A 24003-nucleotide genomic window follows, 5' to 3' on the forward strand; every position below is an offset into this window, starting at 1 on the left:
AGTCGTATCTTATTTTTAAAAATTTTGTATAACTTGTGAATCTTATTTCAAATTATTTGATATTTTTTCCTTTATGTAATTTAAATTTTAGGTATAAAACTAATTTTTTTTGGGTGAAATTTAGATATAAGACAATATGTTAACTTTAATATGGCATATTTTTTTGTCATGCCCCGGGCCTATAAAATAATAGGACCCGGCATGATTATTCATTTATTTTATTGTAAAAGATACAACCTCAATTCCATTAAAAAAACGATGGCATGTCTTCATTACAAATTTTTTAAAATATTTTAAGATAACAATGTTGGTTTTTTTTTTTTTTTTTTTTTTTTTTTTTTTTTTTTTAACAGAGAGGAGGGTTGAGCCCAGAAGATTACATGCAAAATGTTGCTCCCAGTTTATCTTGCCTTACTAAAGTATCCACAGTGGAAGAAGACCGACAAAGTAGCTTCTTATAAATAGGAGCCTATAATGTATACAAGCAATATTCTATATTTCTATCTAGAAAGATTATTAGCTAGTTTGCAAATTATTTTTGTATCACGTACAAGATGAAGTGTGTGCATGACTGCATGCCATTGTATAGTGTTTTTGCTAATCATCAAAGATAGGAAATTTGTAAAGTTACATTCTACAAATAGAAATTTGTGGGTCATTTTTTTTTTTTAAATATTACCCACTTACGCAGTATTAGATTATGCCTTACAAAATAGATACCATTAAAAATATAATTGAAAAATTATATTGTAAAAAAATAACATAAAAGTTAAATAAATAAAATTGCTTGAGCATAGAGGTAGGACTAGAAAAATGTATGATTAGTGAATGAGAAGGCGGAGAAGGTGGAAGAAGAGGATGCAACATAAGCATTGAGGAGCTCATTTTGGGTGGACCAAAAGTCGGCTTTTAGGCCGCATCGTCTAATTGCTTTGAGTATCTTGTTCCGATGAGTATACCCCGTCACGGTTACTTTTTGACTTCTCCCGTCTATTTCTACTTTCTCTATTCCTGTTATTTAATTTTGCATCATAAAATTAATTGTGAGTAATTGTGTTATGTTGTGTGTGTCTTGTGCATGTTAAAAAGAAAAAAAAAAAAAAAACAATAATTATTACAAAATTTGATTCCCAAAATTAATACAATTAATCCTTATTATTCAAGCCTGCCTTTGCATGCATCTGTTTAATTTGTTTATGTGTGGGGGGTGAGAGATGAGAGAGAGTACCTCTTAATTTGGATAAGCATTTGCGCAATCTTTTCTCGTGTATGCCAACCATCTCTACCTTCAATTCAACCACCTGCAAATTAAAAGCTTATTAGATAGCTTGGTGTTTAATTTCTAAATGGAAACATTATATTGCATACAAGAATTGAAGGAAACAGTAGTAGTGTTCCTCGTACCTCCATGAGTGAATCTATGATAGATCAGATGGAGCTATCCTAGCAGCTGATCTTGACTAGAATTTATCAAATGAATTAATGATATGATGAAGAGATCGAATTGAAGAGACAGAGGGCGGGTCTATATAATAGCTAGATGTATACTAAGTCTGGCAAGCTAAGTGAAGTGCGGAAGAAGGAAAGGAAGGAAAGACAGTAATCACAATAAGACTCGTAGCTTCTATATATATACACGATCCTTAAAAGGACAAAACATACATAGTAACTAAAGTACAGTGAATATAATAGGATATAATGTTGGAGACTGAGCCCTCATCTGATCTGATCTGCTTAATTTGCTTTATATATGCAATGACAATGTTAGATCTGGGTTGGCTGTTGGAACCCCAAACTCCAAAGCAAACTCTCATCATCTTGCACGCCTTTTCCAATCATTGCCTTTGACTGCTCTCATCTCATCTGGATGCTCTTCTATATACCTTTATTTTTCAGTTTCAAACAACCACAATAATCTCAATAATATATCTATAATTCCCACAAATACATACGTTTTGAAATATAAATTTAGCCTCGTATATACACAGGCTAATGAAGCTATTATGGTAAAATTAGCTAGCTTAAATTTATTAATTTAGTTTCCTGTTTGATATCTTTGAATATGGAATCGTTGATTAGTATTTGGTTTGAACTGAACTGGATTACATGAGTGCTATAATTAACATTTTAAAAAATATATATCACCCTCATTAATTAGTAATTGAAATTTCAATCATATTAAAAGTTGATTTATCATGTTATCATTTTATCAATTACAACTTATCTTTTATCTATTAGTAATTCGATCAAAGAAAGTTGCACAAAAGAAAATCAAGACTGAGATATATGTAAACATATACATGGCAGCCTGGCAGCTCTAGGAAATAAACTATACTGCAAGTTTGGTATTTCAATTCTTTTAATGATGCTTTTGTTTGATTATGCCTTCAGATGTAGGAGGATTCTTTTTTTTCCTTTTCCTTTTTTTTCCCAATGTTAAGAGTATAAAATAAAATATTATCACCAGGGCCGGTCCAATCATTTTCTAGGCCCGGGGCAGGACAAAAAAATGGGCCCCGGTTAATATATATTTCATGCCTAAGATTTAATTTAAATAAGAAAAAAATTACTAATATCAATAACTTTAAATAAGATTAACAAGTTTTTAATAATTTTACAGCGACAATAATAATCATGAAAAAAATTCTAGGTGCTTTCCTTAATGTAAAATAATAAATAATCGTATAAGTGCCTTCATAAATAAATAATTATTATAGTTTATAAAAATGAATAAATAATTTAAAATCGAGTCAACTTATAAACAATAACATTGTTATCATAATAAATAATAAATTAATTATTATTAAAAATTTATAAAACAATAATTACAAACATATGTGAAGCTAAAAATATTTTTTTGACTAGGAGAAAGAAATTAAAATATTTCAAAACGCAATAAAAAAATTCAAAAAGATATGAAACATAATTATCTAGATAAAATAGTTTGAATATAAAGCATATTATAAATCACACATCTTCTATATTTATATGATTTTTATAAATACTTTTTCTTTTAACTAGATAAATTTCAAACTTTTTTACAATAATTTGAATACAATGACACATGATAGAAACTTCTATATTACATTGATTAGATATTCATAAAAATGTACGGAGTAAATTATCATTTAATTTTTTTCATAATTCAATCTAAAAATATATCATATAACCCCCTCCGTCCTATTTTTATGTGTCTTGTTTGGTTAACATGAGTTGATTGAAGTTTTTTTAATTCAATTTTTCATAATATGTTTAGTATAAGTATATAAAAATTTATAAATTTAGAAACTGCATTAAAATTTTAATATAAAAATTTATATATTTAATATAATTTTTTTTCATATTATGTTTAGTATAAATTTATGAAAATTTATATATTTAAAAACTACATTAAAAATACTACTCCGTATTAAACACAAAAAATCATTAAAAATAATTTTTTAAAAGATACATTATAATATAAGCAAAGAAGTAAAGTTGAGGAATTCTAAAATGTAAAGGGAAGGATTGGATCACCGGCCTTTGATTGGAGGAGGTTAAAATTTAAATATCTTACCAACTAAGCTAATTCACCTTAGTATAAAATATATGTATATAAATTACTTATACTCAATACATATATACTATGTATAAGAGATAAGATGGGGCCCTCCCCAACCATGGGCCCTGGTCAAGGGCCCAGCCTGCCCTTGCCCCAGGACCGGCCCTGATTACCACTATGTAAAACAGTTTAATAACTCATATATATAAACCCAAAAAAAAAAAGTTTACAAGGTTAAAGTAAAGAAAAGCAAATGGACATTCGGATTGAGAATGACATCCGACATGCACAACAGAGATGACATTGACAATCCATATATATATATATCTTAGGATTAGAATGTCTGATTATCCGGAATATTCAAAGAACGGAGATCGTCAGAATCTAGCTAGGTCCAATATTCTAAAATGAATATCACATCCCAATCATTCATATACTCATGGCTGCTCCCCAATTTCTATTTTTTATTGTTCAAACTTCAAACAGAAGTACTTTTAAATATTGACCTACTTATAACTTCAATGAAATACACATTTGTATTCCATAAATAATTTTGATACTATTATTGATTTGATGATACCTATAAATATATTTTTCATTGATTTATATTTATTCTCATCCTCAATTTTAAACCTCTATTCTGAATATCAATCATTAGACTCAAATTCAATTATTTCATCACATATATTTTCTTTTTAATATGAAATGTGCATTCATATTCAATTCCATAAATACTTTCAATCTTATTATTAACCTAAAGACACATAACATATTATTTATATATATATATATATATATATATATATATATATATATATATATATATATATATATATATATATATATATATATATATAGTGGGCAATCGTTATGCTATGGACCTGTGTCCAGCATGCAATGTGGACACAGTAACGGTGCCGTTAGTGGCACCGTTATCTTCCACTTTTTTCTTTTCTTTTTTTTTTTTTAATTTCAGACCGCTTCGTTATAGGAGTATATGTTCATAATTTTATCACTATATGTTCATAATTGTAAGTTCATGATGTCAGAGCTCTGTGTTCATAATTCCATAATTGTACATTCATACTTCCATAAGTGTACATTCAGTACAAAAATAATGTACATTCAACACAAAAATAATGTACATTATATTCAGGGGATGTACCTTATTTTTGTACTGAGTATACATTCAGTACAAAAATAATGTACATTTAGTATATTAAAAATGTACTTTTTATTGTGGTCCACATAATACTGTGTGGACCATGGTTCACACAATAATTTGCCTACAGTGGGACAAGTAGTATGGCTATGAAAACTATGGATCGCAAAGTTTGGCTTGCGTAATATAGATTCCTTACAATTATACGGATTGCTAGAGCTGTCAAAACGGACCCAACCCGACATTGGGCCCGTCTAACCCGTATTTTAAACGGGCTGAGTTGGAGGATTTCCAGCCCGTCCCGTTTCCAACCCGGCCTGTATAACACGCACCCCACCAAATGTGTTGTATAATTGGATATTTTATTAATATTTAAAAACATTGTTGCTAACAAAACTTAAACCCTTGACCTTTTACTTAATTTATCAAATTATTACTATTGAAACCAATTATACTAAAAACACATGTTAAATATTTTTAATATAATTATATACCTATTTACATCATTCACAAGCATTATTAAATATATAATTGATTGATTTATATTACATTTATTACAAGTATTAATTAATACGGAGTACAATTAATTGTATCTTTATATAAATATTAATTTAAAGTTTAGTTATTATATAAATTACATAAAGTAATAAAATATATATTTTATAAACTTTATAACTTAATAGTATATATTATAATTACAAAATAAAAAATATTACATGTAAAATATATTTGTATTAATATAAATGAAATAAATTATAATTACATATTAAAAACTAAAATCTAATTTTATATGTGTATATGTTATATGTGTATATACATATTTGTATATATATAAATATACATATTTATTTAGTATGATTAATGTGGTTGATTGAAAATAGTCTTGGCTACTAACTTAGAGGTCATGGGTTCAATTCCTAAATAATATAACAATAAATATTTTAATTATGTAAAAAAAAAAAAAAAAAAGAATAAACGGGCTGAGCTGGCCCGTTTAGCTCGTCAACCTATCCTACACGGGTCGGGTTAAGAAAATCCCAACCCGTTAACAAATGGGTCAGCCCGTCCCGTCCCGTTTCCCGTTGAATCCGAAACGGACCAGCCCATATGGGTCGGGCTGGCCCGTTTTGACAGCTCTACGGATTGCACGTTAATAATTTCCTATTACCATAATATGATTTCCATAATTAATTAGTATATATTCATAATATTCTGTGTAATATTATTTAACTTTTGGTTATATATATATATATATATATATATATATATATATATATATATATATATATATATATATATTACATAATATCATATGAGGAATATATGTTAATTCAAAAAAGATAAATCCAAATTCATTAATGTGTCTATATTCATGTAATATTCCGTGTAAAGATTTCAATATTTTTGGTTTTATATATAGTACATAATACCATATAAAGAATACATGTTAATTATTACCTAATTCAATAAATGTGGACATTAATAATATTTTCATAATTTGTTCAATGGGCGCAATTATGAATTGGGTCAACCAATTCCAACTCCGTGTAATATGACCATAATAATCTATATATAATTAATTAGTCTATATTCTCTCCTATTTAAAATATATTTTTATTCAACTGTAAGGAATACACGTTAATTATTGCGATTAGAGCCAATAATAATGGCTTCACTGAGGCTCAAACTCACAAGCCTCCCCTATGGGAGTCCAATTCGAGTGTCATTAGACCACAAAGTCTTGGCTAATTAACTAATTAATACTTAATAAAATTTATTGTTAATTTGACTATTAATATTAGGCAATTATATAAACAATATATACAATTAATTAGAACGTGTAACGCTGATGTGAGCAAAATTAATATATTTTGTATTCTACAACAATATCATAAATTAATATTATGCTAATTCATCATTAATAATTAATCCAGATTATTATTAATTTGACTAATAATATAGATTAGCATAAATATCTATTAGGGAAAATGACATTTTTTTCCCCTGAGTTATATACTTATAGCACTTTTCCCCACTCAATATTCAAGTGGCTATTTTCCCCCTAAAATGTTAAATGGACATATTTACCCTTAAAATAAATATTTTATTTCTTTTTCTTCTCCAACAAATTATGACCATAATTTGGTTCAAACCTAATAAACACTATAGCAACCAAACTGAAATATTTCAATTACAATTTAGAATCGAAACTCGATATATTTAGAGTTTATTAAAATCGCGGAACGGACGGTTCATGTTCCGAACTGAAAAAATAAAATACATTTATTGTTGAATTTAGACTATTTTTAAAATAAAAATAAAATTTTAAAATATAAACGGTTCAAAATCGCGAATCGGGTCCGGAACCGCCGGTTCATGGTTCAGGATCCAATTTTTTTGATTCATATTTTTAATAAATTGAAATCCAAATATTGGGTTCTAAATCTGAATCATAACCGGAAACTTTTAATTCGATTGCTATAGTGTCCGATTCAATTCGAACCGAATCGTGGTCATCCCTACGTATACGCAATAATTTGTTGGAGAAGTAAAATAAATAAAATGTTTATTTTAAGAGTATAAATGTCAATTTAATATATTAGGGGGAAAAATCACCACTTTTAAAATAATTGAAGGGGCTAATGTGCTTACCAAAATAATTGAGGGGGGAAAAGTGCTCAGGGAGAAAAAGTGTGATTTTCCCTATTTATTATTTGTAATATGACCATAATAATATTTAATTTACTAATTTATGATAACATCAAAATATAAATAACAGATTTGATTAAAAATAAAGTGCAAAACAAGAGTGCAAACAATAAAAAATAACATAAATTTGTGAACTTTGTGATTTTAATTTTTACGGTGTGATCCGTTTCTGATTCTGAAGAATTTTAAAGCGCATGGAGTTCTTTGTATTATTTCGTCTGTTCCTAAATTTGTGCACTTTGTATGGATTTGAAATTTATAAGCTTTGAAGTTGAATTTTTGAATTCTTAAATTGAGTTAATTTTTGAATTCTTAAATCGAGTTACGTGTCATCTTTTATTAAATGGATTTCTCCTTTTCTAATTAAGCTAAATATGACCATTATATTTATTTTTATAATATTTACAATTAAATTATTTATCATTTCCCCCACATTAATTTTAGTAATAATATAATTATATAAATCTTATTACATATAGTTTTTTTTTTTAAAGATAATTGTAGACAAACGACTCCTATACTATTCAATCAATTGAGTGATACTTTTACACTAATTTTATAATAAAATAAATGTGCACTTTTAAATATTAGTATTGTTTATAATTTTCATCATTAATTTTATTATCTAAATATATAATAAAAGAATTATTTGCGCATCACACTGGTAATTGGACAATTATTTGTTCGAATTAAGCAAAAATAAAATCAAAAAATGTAATCGATCCAACAATTGCACTATATAATATTCATTGTTATAATTTATATAATTATATATCAATCCAAATATTTTTAAAATATTATAATAAATTTTTTTCGTGCAACGCACATGTGAAAATACTAGTTATAGACAAAATAGTTATATTTGGACTAATATCCACCATACGGGCGGTATAACCAACTCCATAGTATAATTTGCCGTGAATTATAACGTATGTAATTTTTTTGAAATCGTAACGTATGTAACTAAATTGTTCCACCTACAATTCATATACATGTTCTGAAGTTCCATCCCTTGATCATCTCCTATTACTCTCAGAATCTCAAGGTTTCGTGCGATTTGCCGTCTTCCTCTCCTCTCTTCTCTTCTTCATTGTACGCGACGCCATTTCATCCACTTTCTTCCTGGTTAGAATCGAAATTGAAGAAATCGAGCCGCCCAGTAGTTTTCGTGTGAGCCCGATTTGTATGGTAACGCTCTTCTTCTCACTGTATCAAGTGGAGAAATTCCTCAATTTTTTTTACAACACTAAATTTACTTCGAGTTCCTGTTGTCAGTCTTTCTGTGTGCTTGGGTTTCACTCCTTTTGAAACCTTGTGCTCAAGATTGGAGCTTTGGAGGCGATTTGCATATAATTTTTGACTGAGAAAGCTTTGCAATTGTCTTGATGGCTGAATTAGGATATCCTTTTGACAAGTAAAATTGATTCCTTTCATATCTAACAAGCTACACAAAAAGGGAAATTTTGGTAGGAAAAAGTGGCAAAGAAAGAATTTAGTAAAGCACAATACATTATGAATGTATCTTAATTGTGCGTGTTTATGCATAATTATTTTCTTTCCCTTACATGATGCCAGTAGTCTTACTTTTATATTCCACATGCTGATTATACATTGTCTTCTGATGTTTATTGTTTGCCAATCTGGTTTGTGGAGCAGAACAGTTATCTACTCTGTATTTAAACTTTGTTTTTCTAATTATGAAGAATATTTGATATGGTGTTGCTGGTATGATTTTGTGGAAGTAATCTTTGTTTAAACTTTAAATAGGGTTGGCTGGTCTAGTTGCTAGCAAACCTAGTTATCTCTTATTACATGAACAAGCGGCATTCAGTTTTAAGTTATTGATTCACTATGCAAACTGTTCTGAGTCATTGTAATACAGTTTAGATCAAGACCTTAAAATTGATGACAGCACAATCCATCCAGTCCTGAGTGTTTTGGGTTAGCAAGTTAGGGTTTCTTTGTTGGGTCTTTCAGGGATCTGTAAGAACAGTTAAGAAACTCTTTTTTTTTTTTTTTTTTGAATCAATGAAATTCTATATCTATACATATTAATGTTGCTAAAATATCCATTAAAGAGGTTATCACTTGTTAATTGTGAATGTTTGTCCTTTGGAATGGTTTAGCTACCTTTTATCTTAGGAACATCTAAATACATGTACTTCTGTTATGATCTTGAACATGCTTGATGCTACTTTTCCTGGTTTATTGCTCTTCTTACTGCTTATGTTTTGCAATGTGAAAACAAGCTTCCTTCTCTGTTCTATGTCTATGACATGGATTTTACAGAATGCTATCAGCACTTTCTAGAGTAATAATTTGGCAATGTTCTGTATAGGCAGTCTTTATTTGCACTCCTTCTATTCTCACTGTATCAAGTGGAGAAATTGCTCAATTTCTTTGCTTTTCTTTTGAGTTTCAACACAATTTACTTTCTATTAACTAACTTTTTGCTTTTAATCCGAGTTTCAACACAATTTACTGTCGATTTAAGTATCTACTGTTAATTTAATGGTAATATTTGTAACCTGATTCGAGGTTAATATAATCTAGCACATTTTTTCGGCTACGACTTGCATTGGGCTATCCTTTAGTTTTTATTTAGTTATTCTTGTCTGAATTACTTCTTTTTCTTCCTATATATGATACTCCGTATGATGAATAGTTTGTAGAGCTTTATATGGTGCTTGTGAGTTGTGACTGTCAATTTAGAATTGCTATGGTTGATTTTGAGTATTGATATATTATGGTTTATGGGACTGTAATATACGATGAATTGATCATTTTATGTGGTCCATTGATGTTTACACAGCCTTCAAACCATACGAGAGAAGTACACCAAGGCAAAATTTGAACAAGTGACTGACTTTCAGGTATGGGAATCATACTCCACTCACTTGGCTACCTTTTGAGGTTAATGAATTTTCTATGTATGCCTTGATTGTGGTGAGTGTAATTCCTGATTTAACTTGTAAAACCAGTCAATCCATTCCGTGTTTGGTAAGCTTCTGGCATTATTTAAGGGAAGCATTATTTGCAAATTAAAGCACATAATAGAAATGCTATTATTTGACTTTGTGATACACTGATACACATGTTTGGGATGCATGCATCCTTCAATTCTATGAGGAACATTTCATTCAAGTCCTGTCTATGCAAAACATTTCATTTGTTTTTCTCTATGTTGTAAATTGTAATGGATCTTGACAAGAAGGTTCTATTATTGTAACTGTATAATTAAGAACTCCCTCAGTTCTGTTAATGTAAGCAAAGGGTATATTTAGGCAGTATTTTCTGATCCAATCCTGTTATTTGCATCATTCTGAAATGCATCTGATATTTCACTGCTAATTTCTTCACCCTTCGCTTGAAAAGAATTTTCCTTGTTTGTTGATATGCAACAATTTTTTTGAATGTTGGCTCAGGTAATTTGGTTGTCACATAACTGTTCTGTTCTTTTGGTTACTGCAAGCATCTAACGGGGGAACCTAGGTGAGCACTGAAATTGCACAGATATCAACATGGATGCCTTGCGTTCAGAAAAGAAAGGGAAGAAAGTGATTGGGAAGAATTCAAAGCAGAACTTGAATGGGGAAAATGATAGTCCACAAGTTGAGGTTGAAGGATACTCCCGGAGGAGTAATTTAGAGAGGAGGCCTTGCATGATGCCCCTTCTACCCATTCCCAACATGGAAAGTAGTTCAAAGGCATCACTAATTTTGAGTGGAACAGCTTGTAAAGGAGTAACTGGGCCACCTATTGGAGCTTTTGACATTGGTGTCAGCAAATCTGCATACTATTTTCGTGTTGCTCTGCCTGGAGTTAAAAGGGACCCTGGTATGGTTTGTCACTCTTCATTCTAATTTATTGTCTTTAGCTTTTACTAGTTTCTATTCTGACACTAATTAATGTGGTGATTATGTGATTATGAAGCTTTAAAGGAGCTAAATAGTTAACATAAAAACCAGTTAGGCATTAATTGTGGTTTGGCACCCAAGCCTAATTTAGAAAGCTTGCAAAGCCTGCAAAAGGCTGCCGCATGGCAGCATAAGGCAGACTTCTGTACTAGTTTTTTTAAAAAAATTATTTATTATTTTATTAATAATTTGTTATTATATTCTAATATGATTTGGAAGTTGATCATTTTTAAAAGTGAGAGAGTATTGCAGGGGTGTACATAAAATATTAGGTGAATTACAAATTTGATGATGTAGAAGTAGGACTCACTTTTGAAAGTAAAAGAGTATTGTTGGGATAAGGATAGCCTAATATTTTATGTACACTGGCTAATTACTATTTCTTTTGTTATATTCTAAAGCTGCAATTTGAAGCATTACATACATTGTTTTCAAGAATAGCTACACCATTATATTATTGTGATTTGTGTCTCAGGCGACTTCAATTGTGAGATTGAACGTGATGGCATGGTTCATATCCGAGGGGTGACATCAACTGGCGGAAAAACCGTGTCAAAGTATTATCGGGTTTTTGCAATGACACATCAGCAGCAGTGCCCGCCTGGAGCTTTCACTCTGTCTTTTAGGTTGCCCGGGCCTGTTGATCCAAGGTTGTTCTCACCCAACTTTGGATGTGATGGTATTTTCGAAGGTGTTGTTGCAAAGTATAGCCCGTAGTTGCATGTATGCATGCATACAACAGTTTAGACTCGCCTGGTTTACTCGATCAGCCCTGTAATCCTGTATTTTGGTATTGACAATATAATGTGCCTTTTGTACTGTCTCCCTGCACTACACTTGCACATTCACTGCACTGCACTGCACTTGCACATTCACTGCACTGCAGAAGATGAAGGGTTACATAGGTGTTGAAATTACTCTTTGATGCTATCAACAAAATGCTGTGTTACTGTTATCAAGCTCCTAACAGATTAACAAAAGTTTTTAGATAATTAAATATTATTTTAATAAATAAAACAAATACTTGTAATTATAATTATTATTTATAAATTATTGAACTTTGTAGGTAAATGTTTGGGCAATGTTGTAAATAATTTTGTCAAAAAGTTATTGCAATAGTGAAAACGCTGTCATTTAGTGTTTTTGGCAGTAGTTATTTTTAGCTTGTTGGGTGCATGTTAGCCCATATTTCCAGGCTTCCGGCTACCATTCGCACCAATAATTCAATCTTGTATTTCTGCATTTGGAAATTTGGAAATTGGAATGTACTTTACTCATTAACCACGTCTTCGATCCCTTTGATCTTCTTACTCTCAAGTGTGCAATTCTGGTCGTCTTCTCCTCTCTTCTCTTTTTATTTGTATGACTGTTATTACCCAAGAATGGGAACCTAGGCTGTGGCCTGCGGGAGCCCATAGCAGGGGCCTAAGAAATAAGACTATAGCCTGGGTAGGGCGAGAAGATGACCCAAATCAAGATAGACGATTTGGAGGAAGATAGCTTGGGCATGACAATGTTTTATAAGGTAAATGACTGGTAAGTGTTGAAGGGATAGGTGTTGAAATTACTCTGTGATGGTTAGAACAAAATGCTATCTATCTTATGCCTAACAAAGATATAGATTCAAATTTAAGGGTTCATTTACTAAACATGGGATAGGTGTTCAAGGGTCGGCATAAGGAGATACTATAGGCAGATTAGAATGAGATTAAATAAAAATAAAAATTATCAGATTTAAATTTACCTACAAAATTTGTTCATGTACTAAACATGGCAATTTAACTTTCGTCACGTTATAAAATTATCAATTAGTACATTTCAATGTTTTAAAAATCCATTTTAAACAAATCACCATTTATATCATTTGTGTGTGTGTGTGTTTTATTTTATTTTTTAAATTGAAGTTGAGGATTTTATCAATGTCAAGGATAATGAAGGATATTAGTTTGAATTTGTTATAGAGTATTGCGAAGCCTAAGTTATCCCAAAAAAAAAAAAAAATCTAAAATTCAATGCAATAAGTAGATAATGATAGAGATAATCACTCTAAACCGAGTACTGGTACAACTGACTCTAAGAGATCAACATTGACCCACTAAGATTTGATCTCGTGACCTTTCATATGGAAGAGTCACTACATGTCATCTGAATACAATGCCCTTGGCAGTTGATTTGATTTCAAATAAAAATAATTTAAAAATAAAAAAGAAAGACCGGCGGTCCAAACTGAAACCTTCTGTTCAGGAACCGGGTTCCTTAAACGTTCCGCTTCCGCAGCAGTGACATCACCACTACCCTCACGCACTCACGCTCCTCCGTCTCCAGAAGCCAAATCTCTAAATCCGTCTGATTCCTCTCATCGTCTCCGTCGGCCGTCGCTCCAAGCTCCAGCACCCATATTTACTAGGTGACTTCTTGACTCCGGCTCTCTCATCGTCTCCGACTAGCGACGCGTTTCCTTTACTAGGAATACTAGCGTCTTTACAGGTTTGCCTCTAGGGTTTTACTGCGATATTGAAACTTCTTCTTCTGCTGTCATATATTCTGTTTTCTACTTTGGACATTGTATTTCATGGAATTAGAACTAGATATTCGTCGGATCCCCATGGTTTAGGTCATTGTGGACTTGTGGTAGTTCCTTATGTGCATATAATCTGATGCTACAATAAACCATGCATCTTTCTCTCTTGCCGTGTAGTTCAGAAATCAGAATGTAATTTCCACATATTTCAATGAAGAAAGCAGTCGTAGGTGGGTTGCCACATACAAGTGTTAGCAACTATTGATGGTTTAAGGTTAATTTTATTGATGGTACTTTGTTGTAGTTTATGCCATATTTGATCTCTATTGTACATTGTCCCCAAATTTTAGTGCTTAGCATGCTTATTATGAATAGTGTTGCAGAATTTTATAACCCCTCTTCTGTTGTCAGTAGGTAAAAAATTGAAAATTGGAGAGAGATTTCTACACTTCTCATTTGCTCATTAAAAAAATAATAATAATAATTACTGAGCAAGCTCACCCGTTTAGCCCGCCACGGGTTGAGTTCAAATCTCCCAACTTGTATTAAAAACAGGCTGGATTGGACCTGACCCTTTTGGGCCAACCCGTATTGACAGCTCTACCCTACCTGGAGTCACTCCCAATACTTACACTTAGTAGCTCCATTTTCAGCTTCCGCCATTTGAATCTGTGGTCAATCCAAAATGTTATTTTGTATTTCAAACAACTCTTTAGTAGTTGAGTTGAATTTACTCAATGTTGCAGCAGGCGCTAGGCACTTGTCGGGCGCTTGGGGGGCCTAGAGCGCCTAGGCGGCCGAGTAATCAGAGTATATTGTCTCCACTTTTCAGGGCTGGGAGTTGTTAGACTGTTATAATCTCTCAAACTAGTCAACTGCATATGTTGGTTGGTTGCGTACATGGTTGGAGGAATATAGAAGAGGAGTAGCTGAGTAGGAAAAAAAATCACTCAACCGAGTTGAGAGCCAACTTGGCGCCTAGGGCGCCAGTCGGTCGGCCGACTAAAAGCCGCCTAGAACTGAAATTGCCTCGGCCTAGGGGTGCCTAGGCCGATTTTTACAACACTGAATTTACTTCAAGCTCTTGCTGTCAGTCTTTCTGTGTGCTTGGGTTTCACTCCTTTTGAAACCTTGTGCTCAAGATTGGAGCTTTGGAGGCGATTTGCATATAATTTTTGACTGAGAAAGCTTTGCAATGGAATATGATTGTCTTGATGGCTGAATTAGGATTTCCTTTTGACAAGTAAAATTGATTCCTTTCATATCTAACAAGCTAACACAAAAAGGGAAATTTTGGTAGGCAAAAGTGGCAAAGAAAGAAATTAGTAAAGCACAATAGTAAAATACATATGAATGTATCTTAATTGTGCATGTTTATGCATAATTATTTTCTTTCCCTTACATGATGCCAGTTTTCTTACTTTTATCTTCCACATGCTGATTATACATTGTCTTCTGTTGTTTATTGTTTGCCAGTCTGGTTTGATGGAGCAGAACAATTATCTACTCTGTATTTAAACTTTGTTTTTTTTAATCAAAGAAATTCTATAATCTATACATATTAATGTTACTAAAATATCCATTAAAGAGGTTATCACTTGTTAATTGTGAATGTTTGTCGTTTGGAATGGTTTAGCTACCTTTTATCTTAGGAACCTCTAAATACATGTACTTCTGTTATGATCTTGAACATGCTTGATGCTACTTTTCCTGGTTTATTGCTCTTCTTACTGCTTATGTTTTGCAATGTGAAAACAAGCTTCCTTCTCTGTTCTATGTCTACGACATGGATTTTATAGAATTCTATCAGCACTTTCTAGAGTAATAATTTGGCAATGTTCTGTATAGGCAGTCTTTATTTGCACTCTTTCTATTAAAAGCTAAAATTTGGGTTTAACATATAAACTATTGGAAGGTATTGAGAGATTATAACCTTTTGTCAGGGCTGGGATCATGAGTTCTCATCAACATGCAGAGCTCCCTCAAGTAAAACCACTTGTAGCATTAAGTGGTACTGCAAAAGAAGGTGCCATTGGACCGACCCTTGGTTTGATTGACATTGGTGAGAGCGAGTATGCTTACCTTTTCCAAGTGTCCCTTCCTGGAGTAAGAGATAAAGGTCTGTTCTTCTACAATTTCATGTTCAACAATAGGTTATGGTTCAGGCAATCAAATGGATAGGTGCATAGAATTCTGATCAGTTGTATGCCAAGATCAGTGTTGACATCAGATTCTTATTGTACTTGAAAATGCTTTAATTTGCCTGGTAATCAATCTAGAATATGTTAATCAAAGTAAAACGTATGTTACTGCTTCTACTATTATAATACAATGACTACAGTTAAAGGATATTTGAATTAAGACCTATAACATGTCAATATGATTTCTAAGAAATGTAAACTTCTCTGTACTATACCCAGATGTTTTTTATGAGCATATATGGTGGTTGGTATTAAAGTGGAATTGATGTTAGTTGTATAATATCATACAGGTAATTTAAAATGCGACATACAGAGAGATGGCAAAGTCCAGATAGAGGGTATGATCTCAGAGTCTCAACTTTTAAAGAACGCCTCTGAAGTTTATCAAGTGAATGTACAAGAGCTTTGCCCACCCGGACCATTCACCGTATCATTCAGTTTGCCAGGAGCAGTGGATCCCAGGCTATGTTCTCTAACATTCAGACAAGATGGTATTCTAGAAGTTGTCGTACTGAAGTTTGGATTACCTCGGGTTTCAGCCGAAGGTTTGTCTGAAAATTGGTCCAATGGCTGGTTCCAACCTTCGTAACTGTAATCAGTGTTTAGGTATGTTTTCTTGATTATGGTCATAGGACATTTAATTTAAAAACTGATGAAGGTGGTTGTAATCCTTGTTGTGAAGAATGCGATAGAGTAAGGTCAGACTCCCCAAAGTCTAGGTTCCACCCACGCTTCATTTTCCTATATATGCTACTCCGTATATTGCTATTTACTAGCTGAATTATGGAAAATTGGATTTTGTACCATGACTACCATCCCAAATTCGTTTGATTTCCGACATGCTTTCCTAGCTAGTAGATATCCATATATAGTTGTATTTTTTGTCACTTAACATATGCTTTTTTTGGTCAATAAAAAGTGATTGGAACATGATTCTTGTATTTGAAAGTTACGAGTTCGATTGTTATTAACATTTTTTTGGTTAAGCTTGTTGTATAAGGTCTTTCCAGTATTGTAATTAATTTGTAAGTTATTACACATATTCAATCAATGAATGTCTGTTACTAAAAGTCTAAAACTAAGATTTTGATTCTAAGCATCAAAATTATACTCCGTAGTGTTGTGATAAATACAAGGTCAGCATCAGTTGAGGTTGCAGCTCCAATAGGATTATAGGAGGAATGAATGTTTATGAAACTGGTCAGCTTCAACTTTCATTTGACATGTTTGGTAAATAGTTGTTAGCTGATTAGGTTAGTGACTTTGACCAGTTGATAACATTAGTTGATTGTAAAAACATGTTTGGTAAATTAGTTGTTAGCTGATAATTGATTTCATACAACGTAATTTTTTCAAAAAGTTTATCAAAAAAGTTATTTTGTCTAATTTTTTAAATTTTAGTATTTTGAAATGATAAGTTGTTACAAAAATTAATTAATAAATTTATAGTGATCAAATAAGTCAATATTTACTCATATGATAATTATGTTACCATTGTCAATTTTCATAGAATACTTAATGAGTCAAAGTCTTCGTTTGTCTTGTTCGACGAAACTGGTGAACCTCAACTCTCATTCGACATATTGTCAATTTTCATTGAATACTTAATGAGTCAAAGTCTTCGTTTGTAAGTCTTGTTCGACGAAACTTGTTTCGTTCAACTCATAATTAACAGCAACGATATGGTATGATATACACTACAACTCGATCGATCTATCTGATCTATCACTTGAGCTTAACAAATTAAATTAAATTAAATTAAATGGCGTTGAAAGTGCTTTCGGCACTGGACTCCGCAAAAACGCAGTATTATCACTTTAAAGCTATCATCATAGCCGGCATGGGTTTATTCACCGATGCCTACGACCTCTTCTGTATCCCTCCCATCATGAAACTCCTCGCTCACATCCATTATCCCCACCAATGCGACGACACGCGCTGCGAAGTTTCTCCGGCCGTCAATTCAACCATGGTGGGAATAGCCCTCCTTGGAACCGTGATAGGCAAGCTGGTTTTCGGGCGGCTGGGCGATCTGGTGGGGCGACGCCGAGTCTACGGCTTTGCACTGGTGCTCATGATTGTCAGCTCTGTGGGCTGCGGATTCTCTATCTGCACCTCCACCACATGCGTCATCCTCAGCCTGGGTTTCTTCAGGTTCTTGTTGGGAGTGGGGATTGGCGGCGACTACCCTTTGTCGGCCACCATAATGTCGGAGTTTGCTAACAAGAGGACGCGCGGCGCTTTTATTGCGGCCGTGTTTTCCATGCAGGGTTTTGGGATCCTGCTCAGCTCCACCGTCACCATGGTTGTGTGTTCCATCTTTATCCGGGCTACCAACCTCTCGCCGGAAAATCTTCATACTCCGGCGTCGGCGGACTTGGCCTGGAGAATTATTGTGATGATAGGTGCAGTGCCGGCGGGGATGACATATTACTGGCGTATGATGATGCCAGAGACCGCCAGGTTTGAAATTTCATTCTAAGCTCGATCTCATGCTGATGCTGGCATAGAGTCATTATAATATATAGATGCTTCCAATTGCATGCGTTGACGTCACTTTATTTCTTCTTATTCGATCTATTTAAGGATTCCATAGCGGCAGTTATGTTTGTTGGTTAATTATACCTGGCCTAAAAATACTGAATCATAAATTACAATTAACACTACTTATAATTAACTAGCTAATAATTAACTGGCTAATTAACACTTTTACCCCTGAATTATTTCATTTTTAAAAATTTAGTCCTGCAGTTATTAATTTAAAATTTTAAACCGATTTATCAAATTTCATTAACAAACACTTTGTTATTAGGTTATTTTTGTCCTTTAAAAATTAATATTTATGGTTAAAGTTTTACTCTTTACATGTAAATTAATGTCATTTTTAATTGTAAATATTGATTCTAAATAATAAAAATAATGTTAATGAAATTTGACAATTATATAACACTAGGACTAAAATTACAACGTTATAAATAATCAATAAGCTAAATTTATTTAAATTAACTTGGGACAAAGTTTCAAAAAATAAAACAATTCAAGATCCAAAATTATATTATGCTTTCCCTATAATACTATGGCCCTGGTAACATAGTTAGCTTCAATTTTGACTTATTTGATAACTATTAGCTGTTTGACTTGGTTAAACAATAAGTGTTTAATTAATTAGCTTTTGGTAATAGCCTTTTGAGTAAGTTATTTTGCATGTAGTAGATAATGTTATTAACTAGTCAAATCCACTAATCAAATCAGCTAACAGCTATTTACCAAACACCTTATGCATATATGGTATAGGTACACAGCTTTGGTGGAGAAAAATTTGTTGCAAGCAGCCAAGGACATGGAAAAGGTGTTGGACGTTTCATTAAGCCCCATAGAAGAAGAGGAGGAAGAGGATATCGATCCAGAATTATCTTCTTCACCCATAAGAAACACACATTTCTGTAATAATGACTATTCCTTATTCTCCAGAGAATTCTTCCGCAGACATGGCCGCCACCTCCTTGCTTGTTCCCTTTCATGGTTTCTTGTGGACGTCGTCTTCTACAGCAGCAACCTCTTTCAATCCCACATTTACCACCAATATCTCCCTGCAACCACAAAAAATGCTTTCCTAGAGGCCTTTAACATCGCAAAACTCCAAACCATCATCGCCATTTGCTCCACAGTTCCTGGCTATTTTTTCACCGTCTACTTCATCGATCGCATTGGCAGAGTCAAAATCCAGATAATGGGGTTCTTTTTCATGGCCGTGGGGTTATTCGCCATTGGAGTCCCTTACTATAGCTTCTGGGCGGAGAACAATAATGGAGTTAAGGGTGTGGGGTTCATGTTCCTTTACGGACTCACCTTCTTCTTCTCCAATTTCGGGCCCAACACAACCACTTTCATAGTCCCGGCGGAACTGTTCCCGGCCCGGTTCAGAACAACGTGCCACGGAATATCCGGCGCCGCCGGGAAGGTGGGGGCGATTATTGGGGCGGTTGGTTTCTCCTGGGCTTCCCATAAGTACAAGCAGAAAGAGCATAGGGCAGGGATTGGAATGACGGCGTTGTTGGTGATGCTGGGCGGAGTTTGTATTGCCGGAATGATAAGCACCTACTTTCTGACGCCGGAGACCAAGGGGCGATCATTGGAGGACAACGAAAATTTTGAGGAACATCCTCAAAGATGTACTGCTTCCTCTATGTGTCTCTCGCACTGTTTCAAAGGATACACTGCTGTTGAGCCACGATCATCAACACCGCCAGCTAACAATAATAATCCTGCTGCTGCTGTTAATAATACTGCTTAATTCATCATCTATTTATATATATATAGAAGAAAAAGTTGTAGTAGTTGTGTGTAAAAAATATCAGATAAAAGTATTACGGGGGTGTATTCAATCATGACTTTTGTAGAGTTTTAAAGACTTTTAAAATTATAGATTTTAATAAACTTTGATTGACTTTCGTAGAGTCGTTCAAAACTTTTTAAAACTTTATAAGACTCTCTAAAAGTCTATACAAATAACATTCATAGACTTTTATCAACTTTTTATTTTAAAAAGTCTACAAAAGTCATTGAAATTCTAAATTGAATATTACGAATATAAACATAAAAATAATAAAAATCAAAAAATATATAAGTATTTATATGAATATTATGAAACATATATTAAAATTTGACGATGAAAAATTTGCTTTGTTCATGTATTTAGGGAGAATTAGAGATAGTTAGGGATAAAAAATTCATAGAAAAAATAAAAACCAATATAAACAAGCAATAATGAAGCAAAAATAATATTATTTCGAATTTTTAGATGAAGATTTTAAAGGTTAGGAGAGAAAAAAATTGGTAGAGTTTAGGTATGACGAAAATATAGGATAATGAAGAAAAAATAATTTTATTGAATTTAGATAGGTTTATAGAGTTTAAATAGGGGGAAAAATAGAGTTTAAATAGAGAGAGAAAACATTCAAAGTTGTTAGAAAGAAAATTTGAAATCTTGGGGTTGAGGGTTGGATTTCAACTATTTATATTTGACTAGGAAAAGTCTACAAAAGTCTTAAAATTAAAAAGTCTACAAAAGTTCATAACTTTTTGAATACCACATGACTTTTAAAGACTCTTTAAAAGTCTTAATCGAATACCACATGACTTTTAAAGACTCTTTAAAAATCTTGATTGAATACCGCCTAACTTTTAAAGACTCTCTAAAAGTTTGAATTGAATACCTCCAAACTTTTAAAGTTCATAAAAGTCTTTAAAACTCTATGAAAGTTATGATTGAATACACCCCCTTAGTGTTTTTTTATAAAAAAATAAATAAATAAATTGTGTGACTATTATATTAGTGGAAAATTAGAAATATAATGGATATATGTTGGATGCCTAAGAGGAGAGGAAATCACAAAAATTAATAGGACACGTAATGATTACATGAAGTGCATGAATGTAAATTACGTTTAAAGAGCTGAGTATTTGTGTATATATAAAGTTACAAAGATTCATGGATATATGTTTAATGTTTTATGTTACTATCAATTTCCTCTCTCTCTCTCTCTCTCTCTCTCTCTCTCTCTCTCTCTCTCTCTCTCTATATATATATATATATATATATATATATATATATATATATATAGTCAATTATATATGAATTTACAGCACAAGTAGCTTAGTTGATTTTGGTGTATTAGATTATTTTAAACTATGACATAAATCAAATTCGAGCTATCACAATGTACATGAGATAGTTATACTTAATGTAGTGAATTTTATATATGCAGTTATAGATTAGATTCTATCTTGGTAACTCAACTGAACATGAACCACAGAGGCTAAGGAACCCCCGGAACCCCCTCACTTTGAGAGATTGCTCTCACACTATGGCTGGTGAGACTTCACCTCTATGACCAGTTGAGCTGCCTATGCGGTCGGTCATCTTTTCATTATATCAAGGCTGGTGAGACTTCACCTCTATGACCAGTTGAGCTGCCTATGCGGTCATCTTTTCATTATATCAACCCTAAGGGCCCCCCACACCCCGGTCCGACAGAGCATGTGGGAGGATGTAAATCATGGTGACTCAACTGAACACCGCTGGTGAGACTCGATCTCTAGCCATTCTTTCAAAGTTTTACCTCTATGACCAGTTAGCTACCCAACCCATGCTAGCATCTTTTCATTATATTGCGGAGACAAATGGTTGACCCACAAATAAAATTTTGAATTGAGTAAATTACATATTTCCTATTAATCAATTATTATTAATGACAATAAAAAGGTCCAATTAATGATGGACTTACATATAAATGTCAGTACTGCCCTTAACTACGTCTTGCCTTCATCTTCCAACATACTCTCTTGTCTTCAAACTTTTACCATCAAATATGTTAGTAGATCAGTGAATTTGCAAGTTCACAACTTAGTCCGAGCTGCTCATTCGAATTCTGGTCGTTATATCTGGGAAGATTCCCCACCTCACTGTATTGGATCATTGATTAATTGAGTTTGTTTTAAAATAATAGAAAAAAAAAAAAAAAAAAGGCAAATCATGAAGTTAGGAAATTCTCGTGCATGCCTTCTGCTAGTTGCGGTGCCTCACGCACGTATGACATAAAATGCTATGGAGTATTAATTAACATTGCTATTTGTGTTATTTAGTATGTCGGATAAGCATGCCTAACAAACTTGAACTTACAAGTTTTAGCCTTTACTTAAGCCACTCTAGTAAATTGTTGGGCGGAGGTTATGTTGGTGAACGATTAAGTCCAACACTAAGTGGCTAAGGAAATTGTTAGGTGGAGAAAGGATCAAATTCACCATCCTACCTTTTAAAAATATAATGTGGCAACGATATAAGAAAATAAAGTAGCTAGCGCATTCATTATGGGCTATAACTTTTCATATAGTGGTAAGCGCTTGATATATTCTAACAAATGATATCAGAGTCTATCAAGGGTTCGGCGACTCTCCGTTAATAATGTAAAGGGGAGGAATTGGTGTCTAAAAAATGTGGCGAATTAAATATTCGAGATGACAATAATATTCCATTACTTGTATACGCACACATTTCCCATAATTAATGTGGAGAACAACCCTTTTAGCATAGAAACAATGAGTATGGGAAACATTTGAAGCATATATGGATGTTTTTGTAAGAATTGAAGTTATTGGGTGGGAAACAGTTTGTGTATGATTTCATAGCCGTTAGCAGTTAGGAGTATGTTATATATATGTCGGGTAAATGGGAGAACTGTCCTCCACCGTGGTGGCAGCAGGGAAAATGAATACACAATCAGGGGGTTGGGCCGTCGGTCCATTAATAAGGGCCCACACTCGATACATGAGAGGGCCCCTTTCTTTTCCACTGCAACACAATAAATAAATATATATATATATATATATATATATATATATATATATATATATATATATATATATATATATATATATATATATATATATATATAATATTCAAATGGGTTGGGGCCCTGCCTTAAGTGAGGGCGGAGGCTTTGAATTCAAAGGAACAGCAGAACAGCGACTCATTAATGAGTCACTTAACATTAAGGATAAGACAAAATAAAGATAAATGTCAAGTGGCTCGATAAATTTGTCTTACGTCAAAAAATAAATGTTTATAACACAATTTAACTGGAATAATAATCTACACAATTGTTATGTTGTGCATCCGTATGCACCATGCATGGTGCATACGGATGCAGAGACGACGTCGTTTTGACGTCTAACTTTAAAAAAAATTCAGAATTGCATAACTACACATCCATAATTTCATGACTATATATCCAGAATGACATAAATACACATCCATAATTTCATAACTATAAATCCAGAATTGCATAATTACACATCCATAACTTCATAACTATACATCCAGAATTGCATAACTACACATCCATAACTTCATAGCTATAAATCCAGAAATACATAACTACACATCCATAATT

General features: G+C 32.6%; 4 protein-coding genes across 5 annotated transcripts; 3 read left to right on the forward strand and 1 right to left on the reverse strand.

Annotated features, from left to right (window-relative positions):
• Positions 1 to 805: 805 nt before the first annotated feature.
• On the reverse strand, positions 806 to 1461 carry LOC109167595 (heavy metal-associated isoprenylated plant protein 28-like). Its single transcript, XM_019316640.1, has 3 exons — positions 1405 to 1461; positions 1229 to 1301; positions 806 to 1011 (listed from the first exon to the last, which is right to left on the reverse strand). The coding sequence occupies exons 1-3, from the start codon at positions 1408 to 1410 to the stop codon at positions 806 to 808; spliced, it is 285 nt and encodes a 94-aa protein (XP_019172185.1). The 5' UTR covers positions 1411 to 1461.
• A 6956-nt stretch (positions 1462 to 8417) lies between these two features.
• LOC109167574 (increased DNA methylation 3-like) lies at positions 8418 to 12284 on the forward strand. Of its 2 annotated transcripts, none has more exons than XM_019316606.1 (4): positions 8418 to 8600; positions 10225 to 10285; positions 10838 to 11249; positions 11805 to 12284. In XM_019316606.1, the coding sequence occupies exons 3-4, from the start codon at positions 10934 to 10936 to the stop codon at positions 12044 to 12046; spliced, it is 558 nt and encodes a 185-aa protein (XP_019172151.1). In that variant the 5' UTR covers positions 8418 to 8600; positions 10225 to 10285; positions 10838 to 10933; the 3' UTR covers positions 12047 to 12284. The 2 variants fall into 2 exon arrangements, with proteins under 2 accessions (XP_019172151.1, XP_019172161.1); XM_019316616.1 differs by lacking the exon at positions 8418 to 8600 and adding an exon at positions 9386 to 9404.
• A 1337-nt stretch (positions 12285 to 13621) lies between these two features.
• LOC109167584 (increased DNA methylation 3-like) lies at positions 13622 to 17031 on the forward strand. Its single transcript, XM_019316628.1, has 3 exons — positions 13622 to 13816; positions 15794 to 15969; positions 16342 to 17031. Exons 2-3 carry the CDS (start codon positions 15804 to 15806, stop codon positions 16638 to 16640), a joined length of 465 nt encoding a protein of 154 aa, XP_019172173.1. The 5' UTR covers positions 13622 to 13816; positions 15794 to 15803; the 3' UTR covers positions 16641 to 17031.
• Positions 17032 to 17607: 576 nt separating this feature from the next.
• LOC109167557 (probable inorganic phosphate transporter 1-9) lies at positions 17608 to 20352 on the forward strand. The gene is made up of 2 exons (XM_019316589.1): positions 17608 to 18514; positions 19346 to 20352. The coding sequence occupies exons 1-2, from the start codon at positions 17814 to 17816 to the stop codon at positions 20343 to 20345; spliced, it is 1701 nt and encodes a 566-aa protein (XP_019172134.1). The 5' UTR covers positions 17608 to 17813; the 3' UTR covers positions 20346 to 20352.
• Positions 20353 to 24003: the final 3651 nt, after the last annotated feature.

The sequence above is a fragment of the Ipomoea nil genome, unplaced genomic scaffold (genome assembly GCF_001879475.1).
Source record: "Ipomoea nil cultivar Tokyo-kokei standard unplaced genomic scaffold, Asagao_1.1 scaffold0317, whole genome shotgun sequence".
NCBI lineage: Eukaryota > Viridiplantae > Streptophyta > Magnoliopsida > Solanales > Convolvulaceae > Ipomoea > Ipomoea nil.